This window comes from Tamandua tetradactyla, chromosome 12 (assembly GCF_023851605.1).
Source record: "Tamandua tetradactyla isolate mTamTet1 chromosome 12, mTamTet1.pri, whole genome shotgun sequence".
NCBI lineage: Eukaryota > Metazoa > Chordata > Mammalia > Pilosa > Myrmecophagidae > Tamandua > Tamandua tetradactyla.
The window spans coordinates 100,282,378-100,306,935 of NC_135338.1; the positions used below are offsets into that span (position 1 = coordinate 100,282,378).

General features: G+C 44.6%; 1 protein-coding gene across 2 annotated transcripts in view; it reads right to left on the minus strand.

Moving 5' to 3' along the window:
- HDGFL3 (HDGF like 3) overlaps nucleotides 1-17,112 on the minus strand; it is an 81,182-nt gene extending 64,070 nt beyond the window's left edge. The window contains exon 1 of one of the 2 annotated variants that reach the window (XM_077124335.1): nucleotides 16,979-17,112. In XM_077124335.1, coding sequence (XP_076980450.1) covers nucleotides 16,979-17,062 — 84 coding nt within the window. In that variant the 5' untranslated portion in view covers nucleotides 17,063-17,112. Of the gene's footprint in view, nucleotides 1-13,423; nucleotides 13,445-16,978 lie in introns of those variants that run through there. The other variant, XM_077124336.1, reaches the window with a different exon arrangement.
- Nucleotides 17,113-24,558: the final 7,446 nt, after the last annotated feature.

The following is a 24,558-nucleotide window of genomic DNA, read 5'->3' on the forward strand; positions in this document are numbered from 1 at the left end:
GTAAGAATTAGCATCTTCCTTCTTTGTTGGGGACTGAATCAGACCCTCCACAAAAGGAGCGTCTGAGCCCCAATCCCCGGCCATGCGGGTATGAGCCCCTTTGGAACCAGGAACCTGAGTGTGTCACTAGTCGAGGTGCACCAAAGAAGGGCCTGAGCCCAATGCGGCTGAAGTTATTCTACGCAAAGGAACCTGGACACAGGAGAAGCCACGGGGACCGTCCGAAGCTGGGAGTCCACGCGGCCTGAACAGAGAGGAGAAGATTCCCCCATGTGCAGTGCCATCTGACAGAAAAGCCAAAGACCAAGGGTATCTGCAAGCAGCCCCAGAACGCATAGCCTTCAGAGAGAAAGAACTGCCTTGCGGACACCTCGATTTTGGACTTCTTTTAGCTGTAAAACCATGAGCCAATAAATTTCCAGTGTTTAAGTCAACATTTCATGGTATTTGTGATTGCAGCTAGGAAACTAAGACACTATTTACAAACCAGTTGCAATAAAAGGGTGGCCAGACTTAAGGAAGCAAGAAGCAAACAGGATGGGGTGCCTGTCTTTCAACTCCTGACCCACTTCTCTTCCCTACATGCAGCACAACCTTGGAAAAACTGGGGGGGGGGGGGGGGGGGGGGGTCATTGAGGGCTTGAGCGCAGCAGTCATCAGGGCACTTCATTCTTTCTACCTCTATATGATGTTACCGCAAAGACAGTTATTTACCTCAATAATTGTAGGAAATTCTTATCTAGGTAAGAGAAAACTATAATAAAAATTGACATATAACTTCTATTTTAAGGGAGATTACATATGGCAGTGAAATAAAGGAAAATGCTGTGATACGGAGTGGGAAGGAAACACACTGAGAAAAATACACACAGGCCAGTGGTAGCTCTCGTGGACTAATCCCTGTCGCAGCTACCCTGCCCGACATTCACTCGTCCACGTGCTCTTTTACACACACAGAGCTCTGTACCCTATACTGAAGTCCACACCAGGCTGTCCACTCAGAATTGATCTGGATGGCTCCCTCATTTCTCTATGTGCATAACTAACGAAAGGCAATATAACTATAATAAGCGTTCTCTAACTGAAGATTGCCGCTTGGCAGTCACTTGCATGTCACATATACATCGACTTCTCGCACGGTGCCAAACGGTTCTCCAATCCTCTCATCTAGCTGAATGCCTCTTCTTATGTTTTTGGGGATTCTTAATAGCCGGGACTAAGATACTGATTAAGTGTGTGAACTTAGGGTGGGTTTTTAAGCTACATCTTGGTTCTTATAGTGAAAATTCTATCTAACAGTCCTGTTACAAAAAGCAAATGAAATAATGTTCACAAATATCTGGTACAGAGCAAAAGTTCAATAAAATAAGATAAATTATTAATGATGACAATTAATAATATATGAACAGCCAAGAAGTTTTTGGAAAAAAATTGGGAAATGGAGGGTAGAGAAATCTGTCCTTCTAAAAATTAAAATCTATTCTAAAATCAAAATATTTAACACAGGATACTGGTAGAGGAATATATACGGTGATGGACAGAGCAGGATAAAAACTTCAGAAAGGGATATAAATTTAAATACCAACTTAAATAATTTTTTAAAGTAGTGTTTCAAAAGTGGGAAAGGATGAATTATTCCACAGTGTTTCCTATCTCATAACAAAATAAATTCCACTTGGATTAAAAATTTTAAGGTATAAAAATAAAGGGAAAAAGAAAAATATAGGGCAGGCCATGGTGGCTCAGCAGGCAGAGTTCTTGCCTGCTAGGCCAGAGACCCAGGTTCAATTCCCAGGGCCTGCCCATGCAAAAAAAAGAAAGAAAAATATAGATATATTCATATAACTTTGTTACAGAAAAGGACTTTTTAAATATTCTTTCTAAAAAAAGATTATAATGGGAAGACTGCTAGATTTGTCTGTATAAGACTTTAAATTAAAAGGCAAACAGCAAACTAGGAAAACAATTTTAACATAAATGATTAAATGTGCTACCATTAATAGATTTTTAAAAATTTCAAACCAATAAGAAAAACAAAACAATCTATGGGTAAAAAGCACATAAGGTAATTTATAAAAGAACACAAGTATAATATATACCTGCTTTGTCTATATATATATAAATATAGATAGATAGATGATAGATAGATACACACATATATATTCAACCTTAATTATAATCAAGCTATATATGATGTTTCATATCTCATCATATATGATACATATTCAACTGAATTTGTAATAAAAAATTCATTCAATTAAATATCTACGTTTATTAAAAATATTCATATGCTTTGGATGAATGTATGAGAAAACAGGAATTCTCTTATTCTGCTATTGGGCATATAAGACAGTCAAAAAACCTTTCTGGAGAGCAACTTGGCAATATAAATTCAAAATCTACAACATGTACATATCTCTTGGCTCAGAAATATAATTTCCAAGATTTGTCTTAAAGAAATAACTAATGATTTAGCTAAAAGAATGTTTCCCAAAGCATTATTTTCCAATTATGAGAAACTGGAAATAATCTAAGTGTTCTATAAGGAGGAAGCAGTTACAATTTACAAGAGGGTCACACCGTAAATTACCAGGGAGCAATTACAAATGATGTCAGAGACAAATATTCATTGTCACGGAAAGTCATTTACCATATAGTGTTTAGAGGACTTCCGGGAAGATGGCCCAACAGAGACTCTCGCGATTAGCCCTGCTCCACGGAAGTGTCAGAGAAGGGACGGGAGGGCGACTGAGGCAGCGATTCGGGAGGGTGCTGGCCTGGGACAGCCTTTGGCACCACATGCAGCAGCCCTGCTTGCACAGGCCGAGTTGCTGAGAGGCAGAAGGCTGGAGCCCACGGGAGTGCACGGATGGGAGCCCAGGACTAGGAAGTCAGCCAGGCTGCGTCCTTGGACGCACTACCCTCCCCAACACAGCCCTGTGACTGGCGACTCACCCCACACCCCACATACCCGAACCCCGTCACCCACTCCCATTTCCCACACTCCAGGCGCCCCCACCCCACCAGACCCCAGTGCATGCACCTGCCCCCCACCCCACCCCAAGTGCAGCCCAGCCCACCTCTCCTGCACCCCTCCCGAGCACTACCTCCTCCTCCCTGCTCCCTTCAGGCTGTTGCCAGCGCATAAAGGCTGTGGGCACCAACTCCATACCCAGGCTACCCCTGCCCCCTGCAATTAGTGTCGCACAGCCTCACCCTGGCCCCGCGCCCCCCAAGCTCTGTGCATCACTTTACGGCACTCCTAGGCCCACGCACGCACACTGGCTAACAATCACATCATTCAGCTCTGGGACCCACACTTACAGCAGTCCTAGAACTCTGAATGCACATGGCCCTCGACCACACTTCTCAGCTCTGAGAAAGTGCTGACTGGCAAAGCCAGGTAGCATCTGCTGCCAATCCACCAAAGCGTAACACCGAACTGCTGCCACAGCTCTATGCATGTGCACAAAGGGCCCTGTGCCTTACACCAGCGCACACCAGGGTTACGCCCCCCGGACTGGTGCACCTGCACAGCCACATCCTCCCTGGCCTCTGCGCACCCACGTTCACAAGCATCAGCGTAACACCATCCTGCGCCCACACCTGCCCTGAAACAAATCACTGCACTGAGTGCTCCACCTGTGCCCTGCTGCTTGCTTTACAACTATCCTGTACACACAAGGTCTTAGACTACTGAAAGAAATCAATTCCCAAAGTAAATCATCAAGATATTTACATGCCATGAAGACAACAGCAGATCACTAAGCACATCACAATGCAGACAGATATAGCCCTGTCTAATGACCAAATAAAAACACCAGAGGAGACACAGACGCTGAAACAACTAATCAAAGATGTTCATACAACTCTACTGAATAAAATAAATGGGATACCAAATGATATAAAGGAGATCAAAAAGACAGGAGAAGAGTGTAAAAAGGAATTTGAAAGAATAAATAGAAAAATAGTTGATACACAGAGATTAAAGATTCTGTTGAAGAAATAAAAAACGTACTAGAGGCACTCAACACCAGATTTGAAGAGACAGAGGAAAGAATGAGTGATATAGAGGACAGGATACCTGACTTTAAAGACTCAAAACAGCAAATGGCAAAAAAGATGGAAAACATTGAACTAGATCTCAGGGAAATGACAGCCAAAACAAAGCACACTAATATAAGATTCACTGCTGTCCCAGAAGGAGAAGAGAGGAGTAAAGGGCTAGGAAGAGTGGTTGAGGATACAATGGGGGAAAACTTCCTAACCCTCATAAAGGACATAAATATATAAGTCAAATATACCCAAAGAACTCCAAACAGATTAAATCCAAATAGGCCTTCCCCAAGGCACATAGCAATCAGTATGTCAACTGGTGAAGAGAAGCAGAAAATCCTGAAATCGGCAAGAGAAAAACACTCTACTACATACGAGGGAAACCCCAGAAGACTGAGTTCAGACTACTCAACTAGCACCCTGGTCATGAGAAGGCAGTGGTATGATATTTTCAAGATCCTGAAAGAGAAAGACTTCCAGTCAAGAATTCTGTACCCAGCCAAATTGTCCTTCAAAACTGAGCAAGAGATTAAAGTTTTCACAGACAAAGTACTGAAAGAAAGAGATCAGCCCTACACTAAATACTAAAAGGAGTTCTGCTGGCTGAAAAAAAAAAAGACAGGAGAGAGAGGTCTGGAGGAGGGCAAAGAATTGAAGAGTACCACTAAGGGTAATTTAAAGAATAAACAGAGAAAGAGGGAAAAGAATATACAGATCTGACAAATAAAATAAAAAAATAAGCAATCTAATCATCCGTGATTGATTAAATTATGAAAAAAAAAGGTGATACCAATTTTAATAGCATATTTTATTACCTCGGTATGCCCCAAATATTTTCACTTAAACCTGTAATCAGGACAAAATTATTAGTGAGCTGTAAAAAAATAAATAAATAAATAAATAAATAAATAAATAAATAAGACAGTGGATCCAAGAAATGCCTTTTCAGTAATAACTCTGAATGTTAACGGACTAAATTTACCAATTAAAAGATACAGATTGGCAGAATGGAATAAGAAACATAATCCAGCTATATGTTGCTTACAAGAGACTCATCTTAGGCACAAGGATACAAATAGATTGAAAGTGAAAGGATGGAAAAAGATTTTCCATGCAATTTGTAACCAAAAGAAACCAGGAGTAGCTTTACTAATATTGGACAAAATAGACTTTAAAGGTAAAGACATCAGAAGAGACACAGAAGGACACTATATACTAATTAAAGGGTCAATTAATCAAGAAAATATAACAATCATAAATGTTTATGCTCCCAATCAAGGAGCTCCAAAGTACATGAGACATGACATTGGCAAAACTGAAGGGAGTGATAGATGTTTCAACAATAATAGCAGGAGACTTCAATATACCACTCTCCTCTATAGACAGAACAAACAGATGATCAACAAGGAAAGAAAGAAGTAAAAAAACTTGATAAATGAATTAGATTTAATAGACATATATGCTCACTGTACCCCAAAGCACAAAGATATACACTCTTCTCTAGTGCTCATGGAACGTTCTCCAGGATAGATCATATGCTGGGGCACAAAACAGGTCTTTACAATTTTAAAAGCACTGAAATTATTCAAAGCACTTTCTCTGATCACAATGGGATGAACCCGGATCTCAGTCATCACCAAAGAATGAGATTCACAAATATATGGAGATTAAATAACACACTCTTAAACAACCAGTGGGTGAAAGAAGAAATTGTTAGAGAAATCAGTAGCTATCTGGAGATGAATGAAAATGAGAACACAACTTATCAGAACTTATGGGATGCGGCAAAGGCTGTGCTGAGAGGGAAATTTATTGCCCCAAATGCCTATATTAAAAAACAAGAAAGAGCAAAAATCTAGGACTTAACAGCACACCTGGAGGAACTTGAGAAAGAACAGCAAACTAATGTCAAAGCAAATAGAAGAAGAGAAATAACAAAGATTAAAGCAGAGATAAATGAATGGGAGAGAACAACAGAAAGAACCAATAAAACCAAAGCCTAGTTCTTTGAGAAAAACAGTAAAATTGATGGGCCATTAGCAAGACTGACAAAGAAAAAAAGAGAGAAAATGCAAATAAACAAAATCAGAAATGAGAAGGGGTGCGTTACTACAAAGCCTGAAGAAATAAAAGAAATCATAAGAGGATACTACAAATAACTATACGCCAATAAACTAGACAACTTAGATGAAATGGACAAATTCCTGGAGACATACAAACAAGCTATAAAGTCTCAGGAAGAAACAGAAGATCTCAACAACCAATCACAAGTAAAGAGATTCAATCAGTCATCAAAAATCTTCTGACAAAGAAAAGCCCAGAGCCAGATAGCTTCACAGGGGGAATTTTATCAAACATTCCAAAAAGAACTAACACCAATCCTGCTCAAACTTTTCCAAAAGTTGAGGAAAAAGGAACTCTACCTAAACTCACTTTATGAAGCTAATATCATTTTAATACCAAAACTGGGTAAAGATGCTATAAGAAAGGAAAACTACAGGCCAATCTCCCTAATGAACATAGATGCAAAAATTTTCAATAAAATATTAGCAAATAGAATCCAAAACACATTAAAAGAATTATACACCATGACCAAGTGGGGTTTATACCAGGAATGCAAGGATGGTTCAATGCAAGAAACTCAATTAACACATTAACAAATTGAAAGGGAAAAATCACACGATCATTTCGATTGATACTGAAAAAGCATTCAACAAAATCAGCATCCTTTTATGATTAAAACAGGAATCAAAAGACAGGAATCAAAGGTAACTACCTCAGTATGATAAAGGGAATATATGAAAACAAATCAGCATTATACTCAATGGAGAGACTGAAAGCATTCCCTCTAAGATCAGGAACAAGACAAGGATGCTCACTGTCACCACTATTATTAAACATTGTGCTAGAAGTTCTAGCTAGAGCAATCAGGCAGAACAAAAAAATATAAGGCATCGAAATTGGAAAGGAAGAAGTACAACTCTCATTATTTGAGAAGTTTCATATATTTGGAAGACTATATGAGAACTCTCATATATTTGGAAGATCCTGAGAAATCTACAACAAAGTTACTTGAGCTAATAAACAAATTTAGCAAGGTGACAGGATATAAAATTAATGTGCAAAAATCAGTATCACTTCTATATACAAGCAATGACCTAGTTGAGGAGTCAGTTAAGGAAAAAATTCCATTCAAAATAGCAATTAAAATAATCAAGTACTTAGAAATGAACTTAACTAGGGATGTAAAGGACTTATACACAGAAAACTACGTAACATTGCTAAAAGAAATCTAGGAAGAACTAAATAGGTGGAAAGACATTGCCAACTCAAGGATAGGAAGGCTAAATATAGTTAAGATGTAAATTCTCCCCAAATTGATCTACAGATTCAACACAGTACCAATCAAAATTTCAACAACCTACTTTGAAGATTTGGAAAAGCTAACTATCAAATTCATCTGGAAGGGAAAGAGACCCCGAACAGCTAAAAGAATACTAAAAAAGAAGAACGAAGTGGGAGGATTAACACTTCCTGACTTTAAAACCTATTATAAAGCCACAGTGGTCAAAACAGCATGGTACTGGTACAAAGATAGAAGCATTGACCAATGGAATCAAATCGAGAGTGCAGAAATAGACCACCAAATTTATGGTCAACTGATTTTTTTTTTTTTTTTTTTTTTTTTTTTTAAAGGAAAGACAGAGAGAAGGAAGGAAGGATAGAAGGAAGGAAGGAAGGAAGAAAGGGAAACATTTTTAAACATTTTCTTGTTTTATTGTATTCTGTTTCTCCGTTTTTGTTACATGGGCTGGGGCCGGGAATCGAACCGAGGTCCTCCGGCATAGCAGGCAAGCACTTTGCCCGCTGAGCCACCGCGGCCCGCCCTGGTCAACTGATTTTTGACAAGGCCCTCAAATCCTCTGAACTGGGACAAAATAGTCTTCAATAATTGGGCATGGAAGAACTGGATATCAATAGCCAAGAGAATGAAAGAGGACTCTATCTTATCCCATAAATAAAAATTAACTAAAAGTGGATCAAGCACCTAAATACAAGAATTAGCACCATAAACCTTCTAAAAGAAAATGTAGGGAAACGTCTTCAAGACCTAGTAATAGGAGGTAGTTTCCTAAATTTTACACCCAAAGCACAAGCAACAATAGAAAAAATAAATGGGATTCCTCAAAATAAATGCTTCTGCACTTCAAAAGACTGTCAAAAAGGTCAAGAGGCAGCCAAGTCAATGGGAGAAAACATCTGGAAATCACATATCAGACAAAGAATTGATTCCCTGTACAAAGAAATCATACAATTCAACAACAAAAGAACAAACAACCCAATTATAAAATGGACTAGCTATGAATAGGCATTTTTATGAAAAGCAGATACAGATGGCTCAAAAGCACGTGAAGGATGCTCATTTTCATTGGCTATAAGGGAAACGCAGGTCAAGACCCCAATGAGACACCACCTCACACCTATAAGAATGGCCGCTTTTAAATAAACAGGTAACTATAAATATTGGAAAGGATGTGAAGAAACTGGGAGACTTATGCAGTGCTGGTGGCAATGTATAATGGTGCACTTTTGCTATATTCCATAAGAACTGAAAGCAACGACATAAAAGGACATTTACACACCAATATTCGCAGCAGCATTATTCACAATCACCAAAAGATGGAAACAAACCAAATGCCCATCAACAGACAAGTGGATGAACAAAATGTGGCATATACATACGATGGAATATCATGCAGCAGAAAGGCAAAATGACATTCTTAAACACATGACAAGATGGATGAGCCTTGAGGACATAATGCTGAGTGAAATAAGCCAGACACACAAAAGGATAGATACTGTATGATTCTACTTTTATGACCAGCAATGAAATTCTCTAAAGTTGTGAATGTTGATGAGCTGTGGACTTTGGACCCCCTACATGATGCCCGATGAATGCAGGTGGCTGAAGGATGCACTGACTGAGAAGTAGATTGGTGAATGATGGTGTACACTTATGAACGAAGGTTGTGCTGCTACAAAAAGGAACAAAGCCGTGAGGCATGTAACATGTGAATGAACATGCGGGACATTTGGTGAGACAAAACAAAAAAGCCAGAAACAAAGGAACAAGAATGGCATGGTCACTTTCAGAAAATGTTTATAAGAAAACAGGGGCCGAGATTGTAAGCTTTTAGAGCAGACACATTAAGTTTGGAGTAGTGACTATTATTTCTGGATTTTGAGAGGCTGTTTTATATATATAGCCTGATATATAGAGATAAGAATGAAGCCAAACAGATTGGGTTAAAGTAATTCAAAGTATAGGGGTAACGAAGACAGTGTCTCTATTTTAGAACCACACATACTCTTTGAGACGAATGGAAGAAAGGCTTGTTTGGTCTGGAACTGAAATTTTCTGTAGTGCATAATCTAATTCAACCTATCTGCATAGTTCATTTGAACAACTGGAACACAGGGAGCACAGAATAAGAAAGAGGTCCTTTAATCCTGTATAGACTATTGTAATGGATACATCCTAGAGCATATTAAGCAGATAACCAAAAAATACTGGCAAAGTCCCCTGAGAGATGGTAGAAAGACTATGTAACTATTAAACCTTACATTCAGGGAATCCCCTGATACTACGTCAAACTTGAGGGACACTCAAATCAATAGGCCATGCCCTCGATCATGAGGCTTACTCTTGTGAAGCTTATGTAGGTAGCAGAGAAGCTTAGACTCCCTATAGGCATGCCTAAGAGTTATTTCTGGAGGACCTCTGTTGTTTCTCATATGTGGCCTCAGTCTCTCTAATCCCAACTCTGCAAGTGAAATCATTGCCCTCCCCCCTAAGTGAGACATGACATCCAGGGGTGAAAGGCTCCCTGGCAACGTGGGAGATGACTTCCATGGATGAATCCAGATCTGGCGCCGTGGGATCAACAATTCCATCCTAACCAAAAAGGGGAAAAGAGGTGTAATTAATAAGGTATCAGTGGCAGAGAGAGTTCAAATAGAGTCAAGAGGCTACTCTGGAAGTTGCTCTTACGCAAGCTTCAGGTAGACCTTGTTACCTATCATAATCTGCCAACCCCCAACCAAGACCATTCCAGACAATCCTAAAGAACACCTAGGGCAATTTATAAGATTCCACAAGGGTTCCAGGCACTAGAATAACTTTCCAGAAACCTACAACCTCCAGATGGGTCCCTGGTCCAGATAAGTCCTGAAACCTAGTCCAGCCTCTTCAGAACATCAGCTAGTTCCATCTCCCTACCCCATATTAGTGACAGACCCTTCCAATAAGAAAAATTTAGAAGTGCCATATCCAAACACCCCTAAAGAGAGGGATGGAAACATCAAAGGTGATGATGGTGGAGTTATATAGAGAAGACAGGATTTAACAAATGAATATGAACGCTGAATCATTAAACTGATATCTTTTTTAGTCTCCAGTATTTTACAGTAGTCAGAAGTAAAAACTTAAAATTATGAAATTGTAACCCATGTCAAAATCTGAAATATGTTCTACAACTAACTATGATGCTGTGCTTTGAAATTTATAGCTTTTTTGTATATTTGTTGTTTTTCACAAAGAAGGAAAAAAAGTCGATTGTGATGATAAAAAATATTTAAACCCTCTAGCCTCCTATATTCTGGAGCAGCTAGAAGGAAAAGTAGGAAAGGATCATATGGGAGCCCATGACAACCTCTGGGATCTGCCCTGTAAACTACCTGTTGAAGAGTGCTCCGAAAACTTGCTTTTTTCTTTCTCTGTTTTGTATATATGTTACACAATACAATACAAAAGTTAAAAAAAAAAAAAAAAGACAGTGTTTAAGTGAAAAAAAGTTATAGAACTGCATATATTCCAAAAATTAAGTGTTCTCTGTCATGTTGCTTTAACTGGGTATAAAGATTCTAATTTTTCTACAATGGATGTTATTACTTATGTAATACAAACTCTTTAAACAAATAAAACTAATAATCATAACATGAAGGTCAACCCATTCCCCCTTTTACACGGCTCACAGTCCTAGCACATCGCTTTAGGTGTAGGGACTCACTGCAGATCTCCAAGTGTTCCTGGAGTCAGCACTTCCGCCCATTCTGTGGTCAAGTATCACTTTTTTAAAAAAAAATTCTAATTTGTGGCAGCTGACATTTTTGTAAAATACAAAAAACTGAGCTTTTAGAAAAATGAAAATGCATATGAAATACAAACCTCAATTTTTAAAAATATTAGATTCACAAACATCAAGTTATTCCGTCAAAACTGCTAAGAAAGTTTAGCAGCAGGCCACATCTGCAGAACTGCCGCGCGTCCGAAGCCCATGTCCTGGACGGCTCCAAACCCACTGGGTTCTGACCTGACACCTGGAGACACTTCTGAAACAGGAGATAACCTTCTCCAACAAACAGGAATATTGTTCTCTTGCCCTCTTGTTTACTGTATTTACTAGCCTTCATGCTTTTCTAATGCTAGCAATAGATATTTTCTATGAGGTAGTATACAATGTTAAAACCATCACTCATTTTCAAAAGAAACGAAAATCAATCTCTTATCTTGGAAAACTGACTTCTGAAAATTAATAAAAGTATCCAAATCATGGGAAACAGTGGTCACAAGGCATTGCAAAGGGAACTTCTAAGAATACAGATTTAATCTGGTTGAAATGGAAGCAATGAAAGTGCACACATTGGTAGGAGATTTTAAGTTGCCTCTTGCTTCCAGGATCAAGTGGAAGAAAATGAGACAATTTGCCATTTCCTGGGGAAAGCAAATTTAGTTGCCGGGTATGAGGTGAGTGGGCCTGTGGCATTTTACCTGAGGAATGAACCAACGAAGGACTTCTCTGGACTCAGGCCCAAGTCCTGAAGCCTAAAACACCCATCTCATGTTCAGATAGGAAGAACTTCAATTCCAAGCAGGGCTCCTGAAAACAGGTGACCCAGTCTCTAGAAATTAAGTCCCACATTTTAGAACTTATTGTCAAAGGCAGACATAGTGGTATGAATCAGATTGAGGATTCCCAACCAATATTTATATTAATAAAAAGCATGGGAAACCTTTTATTAATTATTATCATGGGTAAAAACTGCTGCAAATTCAATCTGGTACAAAAAAGCAAATTACTCTTAGCACAATGGCTGACATTCAACAGGTACTCAATAAAAATTCAATAAATAATCTCTTTCAGCTGTCACAGGACGACAAGGTCAGATGCTGTATTCTTAAGTTTTATCAAGTAAGAAGTTGGGAGCTAGATTAAAAACATGATGAGCAGTGAGTTAATATGAAACCAGTAGAAAGACTAAATAAGACAGAGGCAGAAACTGAAACTAAACAGGAGCCTAAAGAGAAAGTGCTAAAGTAGTCAGTGAAGTCTGAAATAGTCAAGAGGGGAGAGGAGGATGAAAGCTGGTAGGACTGAGCGCTGAGGCAGAAAAAAATCTCACTGAAAGCTAGGAAGGGTGAAATTCAATTCACGAACAAGCTTGGAGCATTAAGATTCTTTTTTCTCCTCAACTCATATAAAATGTGTTCTTAAAATTGGGGTACACTTTATATACAAATCTTAAATGTGCAACTTGATACATTTCTATACATGTGCACACTTATTCGACCACCACCAGATCGGGGCACAGAACCCCTCCAGCAGCCCCGCCCAGCCAGAGCCCCCAGCCACCTTCCAGTGAGGTGCCTTCTTCTGACTTCTGTCACCACAGATCCGCTCTGCCTACCTCTGGACTTCCTACTACTGGAATCATACAGAATATACTCTCCTGAGTCTGGCTCTTTCTCACTCCGCCTTATAGGTTCCTTTTCATGGCTGAGTAGTACTCCGCTGTGTGATGCTGTGACAAGTTTGTGCATCCAACCTGCTAGTGGACATGTGAGGGGTCTCCAGGCTTCCACTATCCTGAGTGAGGCTGCCGTGTGTGCACTTCCCGTGCACGGGTGCGTGCCCTGAGTGGACTGTGCGGGTATAGAGTAAGCGTATGTTTACAGCTAGCAGACCTCATCAATTTTCTAAAGTGGTTGTGTCAATTCACCTCGTACCAGCACGGTCTGAGGGTTCGCATAGGAAGTATATGAAAGCATATGAAAAAGCCCTTTGGATGAAGAGCCACAAGAGTTACGCGGCTTTCAGCCTGTTTGTTTTTCCACCCCTTAGGGCAAGGTCAGTGTAAGGGACAACACAGGCAGGGTGCTCACACCTCACGAGTTACACAAGACGATTCTGGACATGTAGGAAGAAAACAGCAGAGCCTCTACTTTAGTTTATATTCCTTTGGCACAAGAACTGCAGGCATTGGTGCCCTCACCACAACCTGTGTTAGCGGGTACACTGTGCCTTACCGCCATTTGTGCATGCCAAGAGGAGAGTCAGGGAGTCCATTACTGAGATCTAACTGAACCAACTCTCACCAAATGAGCAGGCACGTGAAGAGCCCTGCAATGATAACAGTGAAGCATAAGCACAAAAAGGAAACGGCCAAGCTGACAACTCTCTTCCATAAAACCTCCGCAGAAGACTGAAAACTGACTATCTAATCAGATTTCATTAGTAGGCAAAAAATATTCCAAAAAAACCAAGTCTGTTTTAAATAAGGGTTTATGATATTTTCCCAATAAAAAGTTTTAAACAAACTATTTTTATTTCATCTTTCATCCTTTTTGGCTTATTTTTGTGTTTCTTTCATAAGGTATTAGTAGTAGTACAAAGTACATGGATGTATAACTTTTAAATAAATTTACACATATTAGAGATGCATGGGCAAATATTTTTACCAACAGGACACACAATCAAAAGAGTACAGAGAGCCTTGCTTTAGAAGTAGTATTAAGCTAGCAAAAATTAGGCGTAGATGAACTTCTAATTTTTAAAGCCATGCATAATAAAATGTACTCCATTAGAAATAGTCTGCTGCTATTTAATGTTAAAATAAGACATCTGAGCAGTGAGGGGAGCAGACAGGAATGGAAAGAAGAAGGGGGACCTCTACCAGGTACTAACACTAGTATATAGCCCAGCGAGGGTTGAATGGGGTGTACATGTGTCAAACACACTCCATTTAAATGGAAATGTAAGACAGTTCATTCTATGCAAATTTTATCTCTAAAGAAAAAGAAAAAGATCTATAAAACATACTGACCTATAAAGATATGCTTAGGAGTAAATTATACTGATACGTGCAATTTACCTCGAAATGCACTAAATTAAGATGGACTATCGTATGGACAAAGGAATGGATGTATGAACAGACACGTGACAGAGCAACTAGAGCAAGGTGTCAGCTGCAGAATCTACGTGGTACCTTCGCGATGTTCACGGTACGATTCTTTTAACTGGTCTACATATTTGAAAGTTTTCACGATAAAATGTTGGAAAAATAACATCTGCCTTAGAGAGCCAACACTCAGTTGAACATTGACAAATATTAATAATCTAAAATAGTGTAGTGATATAGGGAATTCAGAAATTAAAAAAAGAAAAAGACAGGCCCGTCCAGGTGCTCCGCTCTGGGGTTTTACATACAATAACCCATGAGGTGAACCCTCCTGAACACCGGAAACGGACACTGAGTAAAATCAGGGAGCGGCCAAGGTCAACACAGCAGGAGGCAGGCAGGAGCCAAAATGAGCCTGTCCATACCTGGGTGTTTACACCTAGGCAAGTAAGTGCCCGGCCCAGGGCCCAGACCCCTCGGCCATTCCAGTGGGGAAGCTCGGCTGCTGGAAGGCTCCTCACAGCCCCAGCTGACCGCTCTCTCCCTACCTGTTGGACTCTTAAGTTTCATGCCTTGGGGCCACACAATCATATTCCCATGTGGCTGCCCTTCATACGGCGATAAAATTCAAAATTAGAGTAAGGAGAATCTTTTCCAGTAAGTGTTTTATAACATCGCCCAGAAAGCTGCAGTCAGATGTAAAATGGGCACAGTGTCTCACAGGATTGGGAAGAAAGTAAAATGAGAACAAATGCGAAGCACACAGCACTGTAAAAATGAAGAACAGGCCCTCAAATATCTTATTCTTTTTCTAATCTTAACCTCTCCTTGGAAATTGTACTATGCCACTCATTACTGAATACTTTTTACAAAGTGAGACTTAGGAGCTCATGTTAAATGTAGATGGACATTCATTTTTCTCTCCTATATTTATTTTATCTAATGACCTCCTTGATTTTGTTTGCTCATTTTATTTTCCATTTTGCCTTGCTCTGGAATTAGAATTTTTACCATTTTATAGCTATATAACTAGGATCTCTCCTGAAGCACTTTTTAGTTTCACAAATTACTACAGGTGGCCAACCTGTGCAATGTGTTAGTGAAATTTTAAGACTATTTTCTTTTTGACTCTCAGAAAGTATCTTCCAAAGGTAAGATTCAAGGAAATGACCAACTGGTGAGGACAACCTTTAACTCCCTGACTATGTATATTATGTGTCCCAAAGCTCTGATTCTTACCTGGCAAATCCACTCAGGGATCCCCTAAAAGACTCCTAAACTCTCAAATCTGCCCCTTTAAGCAATCTGGTACTTTAGTATAAAAATAAACAGTTACTCCACCATGAAAACTTTGCCTGATTTAAGGAAAACCAACAGTTCAGATGTGGAGAAATGTTACTTTCACATCCTAATGGAACCAAAATAAGGCTGCTTTTTTCCACTTGAAATTTAGGACTGTTAGTGTTAGAAGGAGTTCTAGAGAGGGTTATTCTGTAGCTGTGGGAATGGATATTCAGCTGAAACGATTAGCCTATAGCATTGCCTGAACCAGACACCAATACAATCATGATTTCTTTCAAACCAAATTTATAAAAATAGTGATGATATCCATCTCTTATTTCAACTTCACTAAATTTCAGTCTGGCCACCCATGATGTCACTTCCTTTTGTAAATGGGTGTATTTTTTCCCCTAGCTATCTTCGTTTGACTGTAATACAACCTTTTGGTGGCCAGAGTCTCTATTTATGCCAATTTCTCGCATGCCTTTTTCTGTTCCTCAAGGATACCAACACAGTCTCCACGATGCCTCGACCCTCCTTGTCACTACATTTCTCGTTTCAAGCCAGCAACTACTCACTAGTACAAAATTTAGAAAGGAAGAGGGTTTATTTCCACGCACAAAGCACAGCCGGCAGCGCTGCAGCGATCCTCAAAGGGCCTGCTGCCCGTTTTCTGCTGCTTTCTGGAGCGGGCTGGGCCGCGCGGCCCCAGGCCGGGGGAAGGTCTGGGGTCCGACCCCAGCACGGAGGTGAAGGCACGAGCTGCCCGCGGCCCCGCCGGCCCCCGGGCCTGCTCCAGACCAGGACGCCCCCGGGCCTGCTCCAGACCAGGACGCCCCCGGGAGGCAGGTCCCCCGACCGAGGCAGGGCAGGCGCGGCCCGGGTCGCCCAGGCCAAACTCTATAGGCCCGGATGGCGGAGGACGCGGCGCGCCGGGGCGACCCGCCCGCGAGTGACCACCCCAGGCCGGCTCGCGGCCGGCCATCTGCCCCGCGCCCGGCCACCTGCCGACGTGCGGCAGGGACCCGGCAGCGTCCGCCGGTGGCCCTGCCCGGCCCAGGCCCGTCTCCCCGCGGCCACGGCTCCGGGCCCCGCCGGCTCTCCGGGAAGAAGACGCTGCGGGCCTCGGGCCCGGGCGCCTTCGGAGGTGGGCGCAAGGATGGCCGCCGCGCGGGCGGAGGGCGCGGCCGCCGCCAACCCCGCCTCAGCCCGGCCCGGCCGCCCCGCTCCCCGCCTCCCGCGCCCGGCCCCCGCGCCCCGCGCCCGGCCCCGGCTCCCCGCTCGGCCCGGCCCGGCCGTTCGCCCACGCGGGCTCCGAGGCCGAGGCGCCGCGGCCGGGGGGCGGCGCGCCATGGTGGAGGGGAAAATGGTGGGCGGGCGGGCCGCGCGGCCGCGCACTCACCCGGGCCGGCCAGTGCGGGTAGCCCTTCATCTTCGCGAAGACCAGGTCGCCCGCCTTGTACTCGCGGGGCCGCGGCCGCGCCATCCCGGCCGCCGCTCCGCCCGGTCGTCCTCGGTCGCCGCGACGATGCCGGAGGCCGCTCCCCGCGGGCCTGGGCCGGGCGCACGGGCGGGCGAGCGGCCGCTCCGACGAGGGGAAGCGGCGGGGCGGCGGCGGAGGCGCGGGGGTGGGCGGGGGGCGCGGGGCCCGGCGAGTCCCCGCCCGGCGGCGGGGGAGGGGAGCGTCCGGCCGCGCCGAGGTCCCGCCGCTCACAGGCGCCGCGCCGCCCGCCTCATGCCGCCGCGGCCGCCGCGCTCCCGGGCTCGGGGCTCCGGGCCTCGCGCCCCCGCTCCTGCTCGGGCAGCGACCGCCGACACGAGCGTGCGATTGTTCTCGCGCGCGCCCAGCACCCCCGCCCGCGCCCCTCCCCGCCCCGCCCGCGCCGGCCGGTTAATTCCTAGGGACGCGGCCGGCTTCCGCCGAGGAAGCGAGCGCGCCGGCCCGGCTGCGCGGCGCGCGTCCCCAGCCCCGGGCCCTGCGCCGGAGCACGCCCGCCCGCCGCCCGCCTTTGTTCTCGGCCCCGAGCTGCCCGCCGCGGCCAGCCCGCGCCCCGCGCCCCCACCGCGGCCCACCCCCGCCGGCGCGGGCCGGGCACTGGGGGACAAAGGCGCCCGGGCGCCGCGGACGCTGCCGGAGGGAGCCGCTGCCCTGCGCGTCGGTGCGCGGGACGGCCCCGCTGGGGTGTCCCCGGGCCCGGCCTCGCCAAGCCGGAGACCCAGGCGGGCGGGTCAGAGCCGCAGTCCGGGCACGGTCCCTCGTTTCTGTGGGCGCAGTCGGGTTCCAGCAGGGACCTAGCCGCGGGGCTCCGCAGTCCGTGAGCACCGAGCTCTCCGTGCTGGTCCCACAGGCCTGCCGTTGCGTGTAAAGGCAAGTCCCTCTGGCAGGTCCTGTCCCGGCAACATTTTGCACAACGTTTTTGAAATTGGCATTTGGCAGGGACGATTTAGGAATATGGTTCATTATGTCTAGAACGGCGTGGCCAATTACCACTATTTTAGCTCGAACTCCTTAGCTGGCTGCTCTCAAAGCATTTTGGAAGTGAGAATCTTCCTTCCTAACTAACATCCTCCTTTGTGGCAAGTGAGACAAATAATTCGAGGAGCCTTTTTCTGAATCTGCCCAAATGAATGAATGATGCCTCTTCAGTTCATCCTTAAGGAGAGGTCAGCTGGTACAGCCCCTGAGGGTACCTGACTCTGCGGCATTCACCTTGTCACAAGGTTCCAGAATAACATGAGAGGCCCGTAGTTCTGCGCTGTGTCTGTCCCCTCCCTAGACTACAGTTTCTTCCGCCACTTGCCTCCCCTGCTTGTCCTGTGGAATTGTGCATGTGTGTTTCTAACTCAGGGCCTTTTCCTTGGTGCTAACTTGTGGTAATGGGGCTTTAAAGTCTCTAGGCTTTAATGTGGATCATCTACTTTGTTCATAGTGCTTTGACATTTCCATACTCATGCAGTTCCTTACTACTTGCAGTTCATGATTTTTCCTTTTTTGTAAGATATTGCCTGTCCTCATGTATCCTCAACATTCACCTTTCCCTCTTTTCTCACTGAGGAAGACAACTGTACGTCCTTTGCCTCAACAACCTGCTAATGTGTCTCCCACTTCTAGAACCCGCCATGTGCAGCTGCAGCATGAACCTGAGCATGCCTCCTGTATCCTCAGATATCAAACCCCGGTCCCTCTGGGTGCGAAAGCCGCAGCCAATGGCTGTCCGCTCTGTACAGCCCAGCCTCCCTGTGGGCCCAGGTGGGAACAGGGGAGAGAAGGGAAATAAGGTGGGGAGGGCTGGCGGCTGAGAGCCACGGACTTAGAGCAGGGAAGAGGCTGGTCATAGGCAGACCACTCTCGTGGCCAGTGTGGAAGTGAACTTGAGGGTGAGATGCTGAAGATGGGGAAGCCGTTGGGAGGCTCTCACCTGGAGAGAGACACAGGCTGAGACAAGGCTTGCTGAGCCTACCTGTGTGCAGGGAGAGGGAGGGGTCGAAAGTGATCGCCTGGTTTCTGGCTTAAGTCACAAGATGGTTAGTTCTGATGCTCATTGAGGTGAAGAAATCCATAGATGGGGCAGTTCTGGGGATGAGGTCATGAGTTGTCTGGGATATGTTGAGATTCCCATGGGGCATCTGGAGAGAGATGTTTGGTGGACAGCTGAACTATTAGCTTAGAAAAAGTGGTCAGCAGGAGGTACAGATCTGGGTGACATTGATATCCAAGTGGCGGGTGCTGAGGAGATTGTGGAATGAGAGGAGCAGTGGCTGAGGATGGAGCCGAGTATACCAGCATTTAAGAGCCAGGCAGAAAAAGAAGAGGAGTGTAGTGCTGTACAAGACAAGGAGTTAAAGAATTTCAGGAGAGAGGGAAATGTCCAAATTTCCCTCACCACAAGGAGGTCAAATAAGATAAGGAAGAAGATGAATTAATTTGGCTATTGAAAGTCATGGGCGACACTCTTGGGACCTGTTTTAGTGAAGTGATGGTGGGAAGAATCCAGAGACAGTGGTTTGAGATGTCAGTGGGAGGTGAAAATGTGGAGGCAGATGTATAGACAACTCATGTCCAACAGTGGAGAAGAAATAGCAAGAAAACCTGAAAAGCGACCTGTTCTGTTGTCATTTTAATGGTAGGAGAATTTGAGTTTGTAGTAAAGAGAAGGAGCCAGTAGAGTGGCTGAAGACAAAGACAGAAGAGGGAATCATGGATGGTGTTTGGTTATTTTGAGAACGTGGAGATCCTCCCTGTTGAGGCTTTTGTCCCTCATTTTCAGCAGTGCCTGGGCTGGCTGCTGCCTCCCAGGCCCTAACCAAGGCAAACCTAATAGCACGTCCTCACGGAGTCCCCTTATGTAAGGGCCCCCTCCGGCCGGTCATCGGGGTCTCCTAAGGCACCTGGATAGGAGCCCGTCTCTCTGAACAGCCCGGATGGGTGCAGACCACCTGGTCGACACACTGCTGCCGGGACACAGCATGCCTGTGGCTGTCACAGCGGACGACGCTTTCAGGCTGGACCTGCGGCTGTGTGCCGAGGACCGATGCTGTGGCTGTCACAGCACTGCGCTATCCACATATTAACAGTCAATAAGGAATCCTCCAGAGATATCGCTTGGAACATTAAAACTGTCTGATGTATTTTATTTTCGTCATGGTGGCTCCAAGAGCTGGTCTATTTGCTATGTCAAAATACAACACATTAGTTTTACTTCTGAAACTTGGAAAGAAATCCATTCATGAATGGTGATGTGTCAACTTCCTTTGATCACTTTGATTTCGGTATCCTCAAATCCACATAGGTTACTTCTCCTTCCCCTGGCTCCTTGAGTATTATTATTATTATTATTATTTGTCATTCCCTTTATGACACACATCCACATGCACACATTCCATTGATCTAGTCTTGTTTTCGCCTTCCCTTTTCATATCTTGGCTCAGCTTCCTCATAAAACCCTGTCTAACAGCACTCCTTAAAATTTTGCCCCCCAAATTCACACATGCCATGACATTTTAATTTCCCAAATTCTATTATTTTGTCCACCCCCACCCCCCCAATTTACTAATTATGCATGAGGTGATAGATGTAAGCACTTAGAGCACTGCCTGGCGTGTCACACAGTCGGCACAAATTGCACGTTATCTTTATTGTTGTTGTTGATATTGGGAACGTGGCATGATGGAAAGAACTGTGGGAGGGTCGGGAAACCTTGGCTTTAATCACACACGCACCGGTATGTCAGAAAAGAAGGGAGCTCCCTGGACCTTGCTTTAGAATTTATTTCTGCCACTTACGCCACTAGAGGCTTCTTTGGAATGTCTCCTGACAGAGTCCCACATTCCTTAGCAGAGAAGGGCTCTGAGATATTGACATCCTCTCGGGAACCCAAGAACTGGAGTACACTGTTGTAGTGAGAGAGAGAACTCCCACCTCAGTGTGAGTGAGGTCAGCAGAACTGGGCAGTTCTAGCTCGGCAGAAGGCACCAGAAGGTCAACAAGGCCACGATGGCTCAGAGGTCTGGGTCAGCCACGTTGCTGGGGTGGATGCGGTCAGCAGCAGCATCCACACTCAGGCCACCAAGTAGAGAAGCAGAGAGCACCCCAGTAATGACCCCAGAAGGGAGTTAATGTTCTGTGAAGACACTTAATGAGCCACCTGGATTTTATTGGTGAAGGGAGAAATCTTCCAGGTGCTAGGAATTCTGCTACCCGGAGATCAGAGCCAAAGGCTGTTTCCATTGAGTTTGTTCTCACCCTCACCCCTTCACTGTCCTGCTCCAGGCTGAGAATTCTAATGAGTTACTAGGTATTTGCAGGGAGGGGGTTCAAGACAGAGAAGATATAAGGGCTTGAAGAACTTGCAAATATGCCTACCACTTGTGCTAGTATTGTTCCAATATTAGTGTATATGCTGCCAAAGGGAGCATTGCATCAACAGTTAGCATTCATTCCATTAAAAAAAATAATGTCTGTTGAGCCGCTGCACGGCAGTCACTGTTCTGGGTCTGGGAGCCATGGGGAGCTAGGAGGGTGGAGAAGGACTCAAAGCCGTGCAGATGAAGTGGTGTGCGGGGCCGCCTGGCGCTGGGTCTCCTTGCAGCGGTCTGAGGGCCACTGTGTGAGGAAAGGATTCCGTGGGAATGGCACTGCCCCCATTCTAGGCCTCGGCGTCACGAGGCATGGCCGCTCCCCTCGCCCCCCTGTCGGAGTCCTGGGCCTCGGCGTCACGAGGCATGGCCGCTCCCCTCGCCCCCCTGTCGGAGTCCTGGGCCTCAGCGTTACAAGGCATGGCCGCTCCCCTCGCCCCCCTGTCGGAGTCCTGGGCCTCGGCGTTACGAGGCATGGCCGCTCCCCTCGCCCCCCTGTCGGAGTCCTGGGCCTCGGTGTTACGAGGCATGGCCGCTCCCCTTGCCCCCCTGTCGGAGTCCTGGGCCTCGGCGTCACGAGGCATGGCCGCTCCCCTCGCCCCCCTGTCAGAGTTCTGACCCATCATGTAGAGGATTCTGAGCGCTCTGCCGATGTATGTGTGTGTTATGGGGAGGGGCACATGAACAGAGACAGACCCTATAGAATGAAAGGATGGGGGGGGAGATAAGAGGGAGGATGGGAGGAGGGGGAGGGGCAAGAGAGACAGGACCACCAGTCCCCAGCTCTTTCAGGGCCCGTAGCTGAGATGCCAGGCATGTATGTGAGGCCATTTTGGATCCCTCCAATCCCAGCTAACCTATGCAGGTTAACCTACCTAGCCAACACTACATGCAACAGACACTAGCTATCCCCACTGAGCCTTGGCCAAATTGCAGAATCACAAACAAATAAATGGTGGCAGTTATTTAAACCACAAAATTTGGGGGTGAGTTGTTATATAGCAATAGATAACCGAAACAGGGTTTAATAGCAGATCAGATACAGCTGAAAAGAGCTAGTGAACTGGAAGATAGGTCAAGAGAAAATATCCACACTGTGGGAGTGACAAATACCTCACCCAAAGGGGGAAAGGAAAGGTAACAAAATAAGGCATCAGTGGCTGAGAGAGATCAAGTAGAGTCGAGAAGCTATTTTGGAGGCTACTCTTATGCAAGCTTCAGCCAGATATTGCTCGTTGCCATGGTATGCCAATCCCCAGCCACCAGTATTCCTGTAAACCCTAAAGAATACCCAGGGCTCTATCTGACATTCTATAAAAGTGTCACTAAGTTTATTTTTCAGAAACCTAAAACCTCCAGATGGTTCCTAGGCCAGTTAAAGTTCTGAAACCCAGAGGGGCCAGCCTCTCCAGAACATTGGCTGTACCATCCCATTATCCTATATTATCAACACTCCTTTCCAAAGTTAGAAGGGCCATTGCCCAAATAGCCCTAAATTCTTTAAATTTTTATTGTTATAGATTATATAGTCACACACCATGTAATCATCCAAAGTGTACAATCAGTGGCTCACAATATCATCATATAACTGTGCATTTATCATCTGCAGCACTAATCCCCATACCCAGGCTACCCCTGCCCCCACCACCATAGTGTTGCACAGCCTTACCTCACCCTCCCTGAGCTTAGCATATCTATTTACAGGACACCTAGGCCCACGCATGCTCATGGGCCCGCAATCACGTCACTCAGCTCTGGGAACTGCACTTTACAGCAGTCCTAGAACCTCATATCACACGGCCCTCAGCCTCACTTCCTAGCATGGAGAAAGTGCCGACCTGCACAGCCGGGTCACATCTGCCCCCAACCTATGACAGTGTAAGTCCAACCTGCTGCCACAGCTCTGTGCAAATCTATGGTCAACTGATTTTTGACAAGGTCGCCAAATCCTCTGAACTGGGACAAAATAGTCTTTTCAACAATTGTACATGAAAGAGGACCCCTCTCTTACCTTACATCTTACAAAAAATTAACTCAAAGTGGATCAAGCACCTAAATATAAGAATTAGCACCATAAAGCTTGTAAAAGAAAATGTAGGCAAACATCTTCAAACCTAGTAATAGGAGGTAGCTTCCTAAACTTTATACCCAAAGCACAAGCAACAATAGGAAAAACAGATAAATGGGAACTCCTCAAAATTAAATGCTTCTGCACTTCCAAAGACTTTGTCAAAAAGGTGAAGAGGCAGCCAAGTCAATGGGAGAAAATATTTGGAAATTACATATCAAAAGGTTGATTTCCTGTACATACAAAGAAATCATACAATTCAACAACAAAAGAACAAACAATCCAGTTAAAAAATGGGCTAAAGATAGGAATAGGCATTTTTCTGAAGAGCAAATACAGATGGCCCAAAAGCACATGAAGGGATGCTCATTTTCATTGGCTATAAGGGAAATGCAGGTCAAGACCCCAATGAGATATCACCTCACGCCTATAAGAATGTCTACTATTAAACAAACAGGAAACTATAAATGTTGGAGAGGATGTAGAGAAACTCGGACACTTATGCAGTTGTGGTAGGAATGTATAATGATGCAGCCAGTCAATTCCTTAGGAACCTCAACTAAATATTGACTTGCTCTATGACCCAACAATAGCAGTAGTTGATGTATACCCAGAAGAGCTGAAAGCAACGACACAGACATTTGCACACCGATGCTCACAGCAGCATTATTCACAATCACCAAAAGATGGAAACAAACCAAATGCCCATCAACAGACGAGTGGATCAATAAAATGTGGTATACACATATGATGGAATATTATGCAGCAGTAAGACAAATTGATGTCCTGAAGCACATGACAAGATGGATGAGCCTTGAGGACATAATGCTGAGTGAAATAAGCCAGACACAAAAGGATAGATACTGTATGACTCCACTTTTATGACCAGCCTAAAGGTATAATCAGAGGCTTATAATACAGAATATAGGGGACTTAGAGATACACAGAAGCTAGAGATGGGTGAACCGTTAGCAAATGAGGTTGAACTCCAATGTAAGGGAATAAACAGGAGTGAAGGTGGTTCTCTAGTAGATCTAGAAGTAATATTACCATATTGA